The sequence below is a fragment of the Chaetodon trifascialis genome, chromosome 22 (assembly GCF_039877785.1).
Source record: "Chaetodon trifascialis isolate fChaTrf1 chromosome 22, fChaTrf1.hap1, whole genome shotgun sequence".
Classification (NCBI taxonomy): Eukaryota; Metazoa; Chordata; class Actinopteri; order Chaetodontiformes; family Chaetodontidae; genus Chaetodon; species Chaetodon trifascialis.
This window is the reverse complement of record NC_092077.1, coordinates 6,330,361-6,344,289: the sequence shown is the minus strand read 5'-3', so window position 1 is coordinate 6,344,289 and position 13,929 is coordinate 6,330,361. Positions and strand designations below refer to the sequence as shown.

At 43.8% G+C, this 13,929-nt stretch overlaps 1 protein-coding gene across 1 annotated transcript; it reads right to left on the bottom strand.

Moving 5' to 3' along the window:
• Positions 1–268: 268 nt before the first annotated feature.
• On the bottom strand, positions 269–13,465 carry LOC139350819 (serine/threonine-protein kinase 38-like). The gene is made up of 14 exons (XM_070992430.1): positions 13,089–13,465; positions 8,675–8,814; positions 7,988–8,039; positions 7,761–7,883; positions 7,551–7,634; positions 7,340–7,463; positions 7,052–7,206; positions 6,860–6,962; positions 6,695–6,756; positions 6,338–6,455; positions 6,133–6,256; positions 5,914–6,009; positions 5,038–5,129; positions 269–4,939 (listed from the first exon to the last, which is right to left on the bottom strand). The coding sequence occupies exons 2-14, from the start codon at positions 8,806–8,808 to the stop codon at positions 4,815–4,817; spliced, it is 1,392 nt and encodes a 463-aa protein (XP_070848531.1). The 5' UTR covers positions 8,809–8,814; positions 13,089–13,465; the 3' UTR covers positions 269–4,814.
• Positions 13,466–13,929: the final 464 nt, after the last annotated feature.

The window sequence follows — 13,929 nt, the reverse complement described above, 5'->3', positions numbered from 1 at the left end:
CAGTATGAATTCTTTACTGACTGAGCAGCTCAGGGTTCAATCAAATCACTTGACTGAATGTAGTCAGTTTGTGATGGAGTAGATTACACTAACAGCCATTTCTAGCAATAGTAATATACTGTAAAAGATTATTGCATCGCCTTAAAAACTTTAGAGCTTTTCCAGGCCTCCACCCACCATATATTTCTGGGACATGTGGTTTTTTAATTTTTAAATTTAACTCACCTGCTGCTCATCCCCAACAAGAACAACAACAAAAAGAAGCCTTAAGACTTGTGTTTAATTTTAATTATTTTAAGCATTTTATGAACATAAAAACTCATCAACGTGAATGAATATATTAATGAGCATTTCCTTCTTCGCTCCACAGTTTCCTTCAAGTGTCTACAACAATATGTACACAGCATTACACACAAAGACCTCACAACATAGTCCTGGCCTGCGGGGTTTTTTTTTAAACCTTTGAAAAGTGAATTCTTGCTTTAACAAGTGTGTGTGTGTGTGTGTGTGTGTGGGGGGGGGGGTTACATACATACTGTAGTATTAGCTAAGTCACGGGGCTTTGAGGTTTCTGAGGCAGAGAAATTGACCATTTCCATCTAAAACTAGATTCTAGATGCGAACAGACCTTTGATCTGTGTTTATCTTGTATGGTTCTGTCACTTCCTCATTTAAAAGAATAAGTACGCCTTTCCCTGCTCTCCGAGTTCCGTAAGTGACCTCTCTATACATCAGTCGTTAAATATTATATGACACTGACCTGACTAACAACACCCAGGGTGAGTCAATAAGCTGGTTTGGTCCGTCGGAAATGAATTGTCAAGCTTAAAACACCTCCTGAACGCTTCTTCAGTCTGACAGTGAAATGCAAAATAATTTAGCTCCCATGAGATAAAGTGGCACAGTAATGGAGTTCAAGTCATCGTGTACATATATAGAATTGTCTGGATCCCAAATACAATATTTACCCTCCTTTTTTTTTATCTCCTGTGTGTCTACTCTAAAAACAAAAAGTGTAATATTTCCTCTATTACAACACACAACATGAGTTTGACATTGAATGCATCGCCTCACGACAAAAAGCACTGGGTGACTGCTTCATGACACACACACACACACACACACACACACACACACACACACACACACACACACACACACACACACACACACACACACACACACACACACACACACACACACACACACACACACACACACACACACACACACACACACACACACACACACACACACACACACAAACGGTTTGGCTGTGAAGCAGGACGCTCTGAATACAGCAGTTTGGCTTTTTCCAGGTTCTGTCAGTGCGTTCCAGTGATTAGACACAACCGGGAATCTGCAGCAGTAGCCACCAACAACATCCCCCATCGTGCATCTGTCCTGCTGCTGTCAGCAGTCCTGTAGCCTTTGATGATGTTTGTACTTGGGTTAGAATCATACACTTGCGGACAAATACTGGCCAATCAGGGCGGTCTATCTGATGTGATGCAGATTGTTTGAATGTTTGTCGACATCAGTGATTAAAGGAGCACTCCACTGATTTTCAAACTCAGTTTGCTCCTCATGGGGAGCACTGCTGAGCCTCTGAAAGTAGTTGAATGGGGTCTTCCGTGGCTCTGGAGGGCCTCCCCCGGTGGTGTCATAGTGATGTCATACAGGTAATCTCAGCTTGGGTTTAGAAACTACAGATTTCTGCCTGCAATGCAAACAAGGGACTAGTTTGTAAGACATGGGCGTCTACTAGCCAAGGAGGGTCGAAAGCCACCATCAAGTTGCACTCTGGGAAGTGTAGGATTGACTGTTTTGGGAACTTTAACCATAATAGTGATTAAAAGTCAAGATATATCAGCCTGTGCTGCATTTATTTTGACCTTTCATTTTAAAATCTGTCTGCCTTGATGGAGGCGCAATATCGCTGGAGTGCTCCTTTAAACTCTAGGGAAAACCAATTGACATGAAAATCATGAGTATTAACACAAAAAGTCATTTATCAACACTTAAGAACACAAGAAAAATAATAAATAATGCAGAAATATACACATCAATCAACCCTAATTTGTACACTTCTTATGTTTTCTTGTCAGTCTTTATGTTGCGTTCTTGGCCAATTTGAACAGAAGCGCCTGGATGAATTACAGGTAAACGATCAAATATTGGAGGAGGGACTGGTACAGATGTGTTATCATATATCACCGTCATACATCAAACTGAAGGACCACTTTCGCCATCTATTCCTCACATATAGCACCACAAACAGTCTATCATAGGATCCCTGTGATGGCTACGGCTGACCTTCATCCTGTAAGGTGAAGTCATCAGTATATGTACATTTATAGCTTTTCTTGCATTTTGACACTTAACAGATGTGCTGACAGACACGTCTGTCTCTGCACGCTCATTTTTTTGGACAAGTGTAGAAATAGAAATTATTCCCAAACCAAGGTCAGCTCTCTTGGAAAGGTGTTCTTTACAGGTAGCTTTGAGTTCGGTGCAGCAAGCGACCGCTGCATCTGAACGTGTTCAGATCACGACGTTCTTTGGTAGCTACTTTTCGCGTCGTCTAGTCGCAGCTCTGAGCAGACGCGATGGGAAAGACGGGCCTGGGATCAGCTTTTTATGGAGAAAGAAATAACCTTAAATACATCCAGTGGACACTCAACTGAAAATGAACGGAGACAAAAAGCACACAGGTCTCAGTGAATATACCCACCATGTTTATCTGTTCTTATTCAGTTTCTCATAACTCTTTCAGTGTCACCTTTACTTGAGAAACAAAGACACTCTGTCCTCGTGTTTGCCAGGACACACTGTGTTTTACGAGCCTCTTGTTTTATAGTCTACCCATTTTTCTATACTGCCTTTGTTTCGCGGGTTTTATCACCTGTATCACTTCACTTTTTATCACTCTGCAGACATACTAAATATGACACACCAGAGCTTTCAATTGTTGCCTTCTCACGAAAGGCTTTCCCTTTCCTTGCTAACTCGCTTGTTTTTTCCCCCCACAGATACCTTCTGATTAATCTCAGATAATCACTCACATTTATCAGCTCTTTCAAGGCACTTTGTATGTTTTGTCCACCTGTGAATGGTGATCGACCTCGGGCTCATTAGAATTATAATCAGGGGGAAATATCAATTACTGCAGCGCTGATGTGAACAAAACAACTGGCTCTAAAGGGAAGTGACACACTCTGCACTTTGTTTGGCGTGAGTGAACAGGCAACGCTCCACAGTAACGGATGTCAAGCACAGGGTAAACTGCATTCACATGTTTCCTGGCAACAAGTCGTTCCTCTGTGAGAAAGGCGGCAGCGCTGAGGCGATGCCACAGGAAGAGCTGCCCACAGAGCTGACACAAAGTCGCGCTGTGTCTCGACGCCGCGAGGGCTCAAGGAGGATTCCAGCATGATCTGAATTTCAGCTCATTTGTTGCATATTTTCTATCCCTCAACAGCTAATTGTCCCTGAATTCTCTCCATCGCTGTGAATAAAAGGCAAAGCACAATCACACCACTATTCTGGTAAAAGCTTTTCAAAGAATTCCCTCAACACTTCGTTATATAAATGTACAGAAGACACCGTAGTGCTTTAAGCTAACTGCTAACATCAACATATTAACATCCACAGACGATGCTAACATGATGTTTACCAGGTTTCATGTTTACCATGTTCACCATCTTAGATTAGCATGTTAGCATGCTGCCGTTCACTAATTAGCACGAAACACAAAGGGCAGCTGAGGCTGATGGGAATGCCATTTGCTTTGGAGGTATTTAGTCATAAACCAAAGTATTTCATTTTGACCTGATGATGGCGCTTAATGAAAAACATTACAATTCACCCTGAGGGAGCATGAATGTGTAATGAATTTGGTGGTAATCCATCCAGCAGCTGTTGTGAGATTTCATGCTGGACCTTAGTGGTGGGCTGACAGAGCTACACTGCTAGACAGGCATGTGCATACGATGTGGTCATGTAAACATTCCTTCCATTGCCTCATACAGTTGGGATGCTAACTGTGCTTGCGTTGGGATCTACTCGCATTTTGCTACCAAGAACTTGCACCACCACAGTCTCCAGTCGTCATCTCTTCTGACATAAAAAGCAGCTGAAGTTTGAGGTTGCACCGGGCTCCACTTCCTGCTAGACGCAACCCAGTGGAGCCGACAGAACGCCATCTTTCTTAAAGGAAGTTGCTCTTCAGTATAAAGCAGAAAGTGAGCCAAAACCCTGGAAACCATGCTGGGACCCTCCTTTGAATCTAAGAACAGAGCAGAACAGTACAGGGAGAGCGTATGAGCGGTACCTGTTCTTCCTCACAGATCATTCAGAGTTTGACTACAGTGTGCAGAGCTTGTCTTCAGTTTGCATCAGAGCTAATTCAGCCACCAGTGTAGAAACTATCGCTGTGAAGATGTCGAAGCAGTGATTTGTATTCCATCCTCATTCCCACTGTCGCCTTTAGGCAGTAAAAAATATCCACTCCAGAAGCAAAACGCCGCCGAACATGCAGATATGCTGATTTAGTGTCCTAGTTAGTGAGCTGGCCTGAGAGCTATGGCTAAAGACGGCACGTGTATACGATATAAACAACCGAGGTAATGCGGTAACGCTCCTTAATTTCCGAGCTCTTGGCGGTTCTTGCGGCGGCTGAGCAGACCTAAATAACTTGTGATGAGGATTAAATTTATACTGAGAGGCTGACGGCGCAGCCTTCAGCACCAGCGGGGCTCCGCGGCCCGACCCTGTGTCCGTAAACGTCTGTTTTCTCTCTGCGTCGCAGAGTGTCAGGCCTTCCCCGCCTTCATGTATGTGGGGATGGTGCCTCTCTGAGTCAGACCCTCAAAGCGTTTGTACGTGTAGTTGAGGAACACCCAGTCCTTCGATTTGAAGTCCGGCTCCGTTGCGCTGGCTGTATAAACACAAAGCAGATCGTGATTCACATATGGTCACGCTCATATTTCAGGATTTTCCTGCAGCACAGCTGGCAGAATGATTCCTAAGACGAACCTGGCTGAAGGATGTCCGATTCAGGGAAGTCGTCAAAGTTTGAGGTGTCGTCGATGCTCTTGATTTCAATGGAGATGGCTGCTGGCCGCTCCCTGTGGAGGTAAGACAGAGAGGATTGTGGACGAAAGTAGAAGACAGGAATAAGGCGCCTTTGTGTTTAAGCTACAGAATGGCATTTCCTGAAAGTTACCTTTCATGAGCGTAACATTGCTGGCTTCATCTATGTGTTAAAGTAAGGGCTTTTTGTCCTTCAGTCGTACAAATGTTCCTTTACTCTGAAAGGACGGGACATTGTGCTCCTGCAGGATTTGCAGCCTGGTGTGTGAGAGGGAGCAGTTTTGTCCAGTGGGGAGTTTAAAGTGTTTTCTGCTCTCACAGGCTGCATTACAGGTAGACTTTAAACCTTTGGAGCATGCTAATTTTGCACGCTACAGCATGCCAGATATTCATTTATTCAGCCATGTTTTGGCACAGATGGAAGCTGAAAATATAAAGATGGAGATGGAGTTAACTTAACACCAGCTTGAAATCATGCCCAAAGGTGATGTCACTGAGCTCTGGGGTGCACTCAACCATCACTAGTTGAGAAGTTAAACCACTGGAGGTCAGCAGAGGCATGGTTTTCAGGAGGTGTTTAGCTGCTCTTTAAAAACACTTCAGCGACATAAGAAAAATGTCTGCACCAATGTAAAATCAGGTCATTCGCAGTGATTCATACTTTAGCAAACTGATTTTCTCTGAGTGTAGCTGATGACACTGACGAAATGTATTTCAGGGCTGTGCTGCTGTGGCCTTCACATTAATCTGACAGCACTTGAGTCACATTATGGAAATGTTACAGGTCTGTGTTTATAAAGGGCTTCGTGCTTCATGTACCTGATGTGCTCCCAGTCCACCGACTCAAAAAACTGATGGCTCTTGATCTCCTCCACACTCACAGCTCCAATCCTGTTCTCAGCATCAGTGCAATACCTGAAACACACAAACAGCAGCCTCAGAGATGTCTGATCAACCTTTATGCATACATCACTTGGACAATTATTCACCGTCCACACCATGATGAATGAACTGGAATAAAAATGTATCTTTACATACCTTAATATCAAGTCTTTGGCCCTCTCTGAGATGGGGACTTCAGGTGGGAAGACGAGGGTCTCCTTCCAGTTCATCACCTTCCTGTACGTCTCCTGCGGCGTCTCCGAGCAGAAGGGTGGATAACCTGAATGCAGCCAAAGGGCATTTTAGAAAGCGCTGTTTGTGGACTTGATAAAAAAATACAGCATCTCTGTGCCCGTCTTACCGATGAGCATTTCATACATGATGACACCCAGAGACCACCAGTCACACAGCTTGTTGTATCCTGTCTGCATGAAGACTTCAGGGGCAATGTAGTCTGGTGTTCCTACAGTAGAATAAGCCTGAGAGTCACAGAGAGAGAGAGAGAGAGAGAGAGAGAGAGAGAGAGAGAGAGCTGTGGGTTGGAGTCAAAATAAAGTCAAACAATAAACTTGCACATCAAACACGCTCCATTCATGAAGTTATGTTAGTCAGGATTTAAGAGGCTGCAGACTGCAGGAGGCTACTTTGAACCTACGTTTTCATTTCTTCTTCTGCATGTTGCAGCCATTGCACATTCAGAGAAATACCAAAACCTTACCAGCTGCCTCCGGTTCTTCTTCCAGGTTTCTGCTTTCCTCTTGGAGTTCATGTTTTGAAAGGCTGCAAGACAAAGGAAAGTGACAGCGAGGATTACTTCAATAGCTTCAGCCCATGTTCTACCAAAGTGATCTCTCTGCAAATGCATTTTGGGTTTGGAACTCACAGAAATCACTGGGTGGGTTGTGCGTCAGGTTCCTGTAAAATTCTGTGCGATGAGCCTTCTTCAGTCCCGTACACAGGCCAAAATCTGACAGTTTCACATGTCCCTGTGAGCACATAAGCATTTGATAAGTTGTCCTCGCCCAGCACGCTGCATGCTCTACTGTCTGTCTGTCTGTCTGTCTGTGAGTCTCACCCTGGAGTCCAGCAGCAGGTTGTCTGGTTTGATGTCTCTGTGGATGAAGCCCAGCTGGTGGATGGAGTCGATGGCCAGAACCGTCTCTGCGATGTAGAACTGGGTGGCCTCTTCAGACAGAGTGTCCTTCTTCATCAGCAGGGTCATCATGTCGCCTGGCAACGAGGTCAGAGATCAGAACAGATTTTCATCTCAATATCTGCAAAAGCACACTGAAAGCTTTGGAAATCGATCCACATGTAAAACACACACCAAATGTTAGGATCAATCAAATGAATTTTAAGCTACCTCCAGGCAGGAACTCCATGATGAGGTAGAGGTTCCTCTTGTCCTGGAAGCTGTAGAACATCTTGACCACCCAGGCGCCGTCTGCCTCCACCAGAATATCCCTCTCTGCCCGGATATGAGCAACCTGCAGGGAGACGGCAGACAACCGAGGACACTTAGAATACACACAGCGTGAACGCAGCAGCAGCAGTTTCAGTGATCAATACTTTACCTGTTCTTTCTCCAGCATGTCGGCTTTTCTCAAAATCTTCATGGCGTAAATGTGGCCTGTGTCTTTTTTCTGCACCAGGCGGACCTGAAGGAGACGACGCCACAGTTTTTAAAGAATGTAAAAAAAACACCAAAAGCAAAATTTCTAGCAGTCAAATTCTCTAATTAACTTCACAAGGCCTTCAGCTTTGAGGCTTTTCTTTTCCTGTACCTCTCCAAAAGCACCTCGCCCGATAACCTTAAGGGACTCAAAGTCATCCAAGCCGAGTCGTGTCCTCTTCAGTCGTAAAAACTCTGTCTCCTTGCGGGCGTGCTGCGAGCGGCGCATTACTTTCTGCAAAGCACGAGCAGACACGACAGAGAGTCACCTGAAGAAGTCAAAGAGAAAGATTCAAAACACGCTGAGGTCCGTAAAGGAGAGGACGAAGCCTACTGTACCTCCTCATCTGGCAAACCCTCTTCGTCCATGGCCTTCTCCAGCTTCTTCTGCCTGTGAATGTAAAAATGAAATGAAATGAATGAAAGAGGCGCTTTCAAAAGATATACAAATCTGAACAGGGGCTGAAAAACACAGCAAAAACATTGTGCTCCTATTTCCTTTACTGCGTATCAGTGAGATTTTTGGAGTGGAAACACACAAGGAGGGATTAAATGACAAGTGTCAGATCTTGGAAATGAATCTCCTGTCAGTTTCTGTAAACAGTGAGTCAGCTGTCTTTAACCAGAGGCCCCAAACCATGCTACCTGGCTCTAATGTGGTAATGTGAGAACACAAGAGGCAGACTATGAGATGCTCTCTGTTATGCTCGCACCTGAGATGAAACGCCTCGGCGTTGTTTCCTTTTCCTGCAGTGGATGGACTGACACTTGATGCTGTAACAACAGCTTCATTTACATGCAGAGAGGAACTGAGGAAACTGGCTCTGCTCTGTGGTGACGGCGTGGAACGATTTGCATGAGGTAAAACATCCGGGAAGTACAAGACAAACTAAAATCTATTTGTTTATTCGTAGCTTTTGTTAATGGATACATGCATCACGGCCTGGAATATTGCTGATAAAGAGAAACGGGTGCAATTAGATGGGTGTGTTTCAATACATTTGTTTGGGGGAAAGGCTGTTTTACCTCATCTCGCGCTCCTCGTGCTGGGTGAGCAGAGTGCTGTAGAAGTTTTCCAGTGTCAGCTTGGCCACAGTCACCCTCTCTCGGGTGTGATTGCTCATGGGAAGGGCAGCGGCAGTCCCTCCCGTCATGGCCATACTATCCTGTAAGAGGAAAAAAATAACTATCAGGATGTGCACATCAGGCCAGTTTCTGATATATGTTCATGTTCGCCATCACTTCACACGCTACGGTTGTCCTCTATCCCTGTCACCAATCCTCTCGCTCTGCCTATTTCACGAGGATTTGCTGATAAGTATCGTGGAGCCACTTTCTGGTCAGACCGGTCCTTTATCCTGTGATCGTCACTCACAGTGTCACTGGCTGCTGCTTTGCAAAAGTTAAATAGACTTGCTTTAAATGTGTGGAAGGTTTACAAAAAGTCTCTGTACAGAATCCCCAGCAGACCAGTAGGTACGAGCAGTGCAATGACAAGAACCCACAATGGCTTCCACTCACCAACACACACAGCTATGGGCCCAATGTGGTAACTTCACCCCTGCACCGCCTGCATGTCTGCTGTCTACAGTATCTGCAGGGTGTAAATCAGCACAGCAATAAACAAGCTAACTGTTCAACTGAGGTCCAATGAATGTATCCAACATGATGTAAGGTCTTATTAAAGGACCTGTGTGCAGGATTTTGGGGTATCTAGTGGAGGTTGCAGACCGCAACCAACTGAGCATCGCTTGCCTCACCCCTCCCTTTCAAAGTGTGGAATAGAAGCAGCCAAGGCTGAAAAATTCTGACGTTTAATCCCTTGTGTGTGTGTCAAGATCCAAAAACACTGAATCTTACATGTCGGGCTGAGTAATTCACAAAGTAAAGTGCTATCCATTTTTACATTTCAGTGAGAGCAGCTCTGGAACAGATCCCTTCAGCTCAGACTACCAGGAGGCGCCCAACTCAGAGCCCTGGTACAAAAATATTCTTGTGAACCTCTAACAGGGACATGGAATCATGTGCTGGGTGGCTCATGGTCTGCAGGGCTTCATTCCAGGAAATCTCCAAAGATCTTTCTCAGTATGCATTCCTTCGCATTTTTAACGCCCTCTTGGATAATATCAAACACCTGAGACGGCCAATCATTCATCTGCAGGGACAACACATCCCATACGAACAGCAACTTCAGTTCTTATCCATTCTGTCTTTTATGAAATGATTGTTCTCTCCCACACAATTCTTCCTTAAAAGTGAACATATTGACATCTTGCATTTGACATGTAGCCCTCGTGTGAGGTGGAGGTTGTCTGAATAAAAACCAAAACCTTTCTCTTAAATGAACAGAATATTAACATGAGCAGATTTTAAACATGTTATGTAACAGAGAGAGAGGAAGAGGATGGATTGGTACATCATCAAAACATGTCAACAGTGCGCGGTATGAATGGGCTTGATTAGCTCACACAGAGATAAAGCAGCACTGCTACCCAGAGATAGGACCCCTGTTTCGTCTAGTCATAGGTCCTTTTTCCGTCCCGGCCCCAACAATCTCACAACAACAGGGCACTTCCTGACTTCTGAGAAAAATCATTGAATCACTGCTCAAAACTTCTTGCTTTGGGAGGTTTCTATTGGGTAGAAAACAGAGACACTGGCAAATAAGGGTGTTGAGTTACTGAGGTCTGTACACGAGAACAACACTTCTAGATGGCCAACTTAAAAGGAAACGCTGCTCATGATCGCCACTGAAATGATCTTGAACAAACACAACGCAGCACAAGCCAACTAATCACAGTTCTTGTGGCAGTGAGCAGCCTGAGTTGACCCTGCGTCACGCTCCATTTTTAAGAAGCATGTCAGCTCTAGAAACCTATGAGGCCATCTTACATCCTGTAGGTCCCACAACAACCCAACACAGACGCACAATCCATTCGTGGACTCGTGTTTTTTTTGGTCAACAAGTGCGAATTTAGGTGGCTTGGTGGACAATGTGTGAACATGCTGGGTGGTGGTAGGGAGCTGTAATGAAATAGCTGACTGCACAAGCCATGCCAGACATCTCTTAATTAACATTATCACTCTGGTATGTTCCAATTTTGTCTAAAGTACCTGCAGAAAATGCTTGATTAGGATAGTTTTTATGAAGAATTTAAGTCCAGCACTCACTCTCCTTTTAGCTCTGCTTTTGGTCTCCACCAGCTCCTGCGAAAAATATTGCATCTGGCTCTTTAGCTGCCAGATGTTTCACTATGCTCATCTGACGTTTGGTAGCATTGCAGTGGGTTTTGTTGAGCTTCTTCACTGAAAACAACGACTGGTTGCTGCCAAAACCAACATTAGAGAGTGTTAACCACAATGGTTGAGTTGTGAGTCATGAAACCGAGACAATGTAGCGTTGTGGGAAACAGTAGAGTCGTCTGGTAAATTACCTGTGGTTTGTTACTACTACTGACCGTTTCATACAAGCAATCATCCATTGTTAATATAAAGCTATTAATCATAGGTTCTTTGATCATGTTGAATTACAGAACATTGTACAAAATTGCAATTTAGATTAAAAAATATCTTGTAAAGCTATTTAATCAAAGCTTTCAGTATGACAATATAGTCTTCCGGTGAGCTGAGATTGAGCAATGGAGCTAATGAACACACTTGAGCCATGAGCCTGGATGGCTTTTTTTTTTTTTGCTTGTTTCCCCACCGTGGTGGAAAATGAAGCATCATTAAAACCGTTAGACTGTTAGCTCACAGCTGAGCCAGCCGAGCCTCGAGCTCAGTCTGAGGGGATTTCGTTTGGCTTGAAGTTAACCAGATCCACCCCTTAGCTAAACAAACAAGGCTACACCACTCAGGCACTTACAAGGAAGGCATTATAACGGCAAGCTCGCTGCTTGGAGACTAAAAGGGGTTGTCTTTGGCCATCCAAAACTCTAATCTACAAATACAGTAAAGTATGTGGTCAATGACAATTTGTTTTGAAACTGTGTTTTAGTCACCTCACTGAAGCTGTTGAAGGATTAATCCACCCAAATGGCAAAAAACATACAGTCATTTCCTGCTCACTGCCTCAGTATACTTTAACAAGTAAACAGCATTATGTCCCTTAAGAAAACAATGCCCCACTTCCTTTTTTTTAGACCTTTTTAAATCCACAGACAGTTAAATATTTGCCTGCTGACAGCAAGGCCTGATGATTATCCTTAGTTCACTTACATTCATAGATAGTAGATCGCCAAGAACAGCATAGCAGAAAGCAATAATACTGTTGGTACACTGAAGTTCATTGACCTGACCTGATCTGACCTGATGGATGATAAGCTGACAGACTCTAAACGCTTCACATGTGCTGGGACATTTTTCAGCTTTTAAGTTTAAAGTTGAACTAAAGTGAAATCCAGACAGAGGATCCAGGTTATCACTTTTTCCCCTGTTGTTGGATTTCTCAGTTTGGTGTGAGATTATTCTCACACACACACACACACACACACACACACACACACACACACACACACACACACACACTCCACCCTTCAAGTACTGTAAGTGACTGGACAGGAAACCTTTTCCATCCTAAATGAAAGGGCTCAGTCATGACGCTCCAGAGAGGTATGGGGAGCACACAAACGTGCATTTACACACTTACACACTCACTCGCTCACTCACTCACACACACTAGGTCTATATCAAAAGTAACAACCATTTTAGTGTTAAAAGTCACTATAACACTCTCATCATGGAAACCTTGAGGTGTACCAATTCTACAATAATACACTAATATACAGTAATATTCCTAGAATTGTGCAGGATCATCTAGTATGGCAGTATATTACTTATATACCTTCTCTTATTCACAGTGTTTATTTTCAAGTGCTAATATATACTTCAGAATTGGGGGAAGTAATGCTTAAAAAAACATGGATTTCAAATGGATTTTATATATACTTGCAGTTGTGTTTTGTCAAAAAAGTAAAAGTGGACAAACTAAATATCAAACGAACACCTTATTTTCGTGTTGACTGTCATGCTGTTAATCCACTGTGATGAATGGCACACACTGACCCTCAGAGCTGCTGTGCACCTGCATGCAGCATTAAACAAGCTGTGGACACACATCAATGTCTTCTCCGGCTAATGTTTCACAGCTCACCGAGCGACACACAAACTTTTAGCCTCCCTGTCAAACCTCCACAGTCTGGCTCCCTGTTGCCACGACACATGACTGCTGTTTAAAGAGAATATTTTGCGTTCAGAGACCAATACGACAGCGAAATTCAGATATGAGGCGAGTTTGTTGCTGTGTAGCGTTAGCTAGCTTTTGGTCCGCTATAACGTTATTCCCTTCGCGTCTGTCTGGCAGGTTCCATGACAGCCACAAATAAAAAAAACCGGCAGCAGATAAATAAAGAGCATTCAGGGGGAAATATATTTCACCTACCTCCGTGTCCTGCTCCAGAGTCAATTATTGGCTTGCCGCCACCCCACGACTCAGTAGAAAGAAATGTTGTGTGTCTCTTCGTATTTTACTGCCTAATATTTAGGCAGTTTGAAGGCTAGAGCTTCCAGTTATTGGCCACCCTTCAGAGGAACTTATGAGGCTGCACAGTAAACATCGCCGATATCAACGCCATATCATAACAAAAGTCGCCCGCTGTCGGCGGCAAGCTAACCTGAAATAATTTGAATATATTTTAAGGTCTTCATTTGTACCCCCTGACCTCAAAATTCAGCGCTTCCTCCGTCTTTATCGCTATGATATATGAAATAACCAGCGATGCTTCCTGGGACCAGTCAGGCTCATCAGACGCTTCAGCCACGCAACGGCGCAGATTTGAATGACGTTAGCAACAACCATTCAACGACGAAGAAAGGGACCTGTGGTTTTCATTGGCCAATCATATACGGAGGATACATGAGAATGACATGCACATCAGCCAATGAGAAAATCTTAACCGCCCCGCAAGGGTTGTGGTCTAGGACGCAGGTTCATTTGGTTAGCAAGCGTTTGTGGCTATGAAAGAATACACTGCAGTTTCACTATTTGTAAGCTTTGTTACATAATTTTGTAGGTTATGCGTACTGCAAAGTCGTTCTAAAAAGAGCTATTATTATTACGATGGTTTTAAAATTGTTTTACTTGAAAAAAAAATATGAAATAATTAGTCGATTTACACCTAAATTGCAAATACCAGCTTAACTACAAGAGGGTATCAAAGGTCAATAAAAGGTCACATTGTGATCAAAACTACCAATTGCAGGTTTTTAATTGCTTTAGTTGG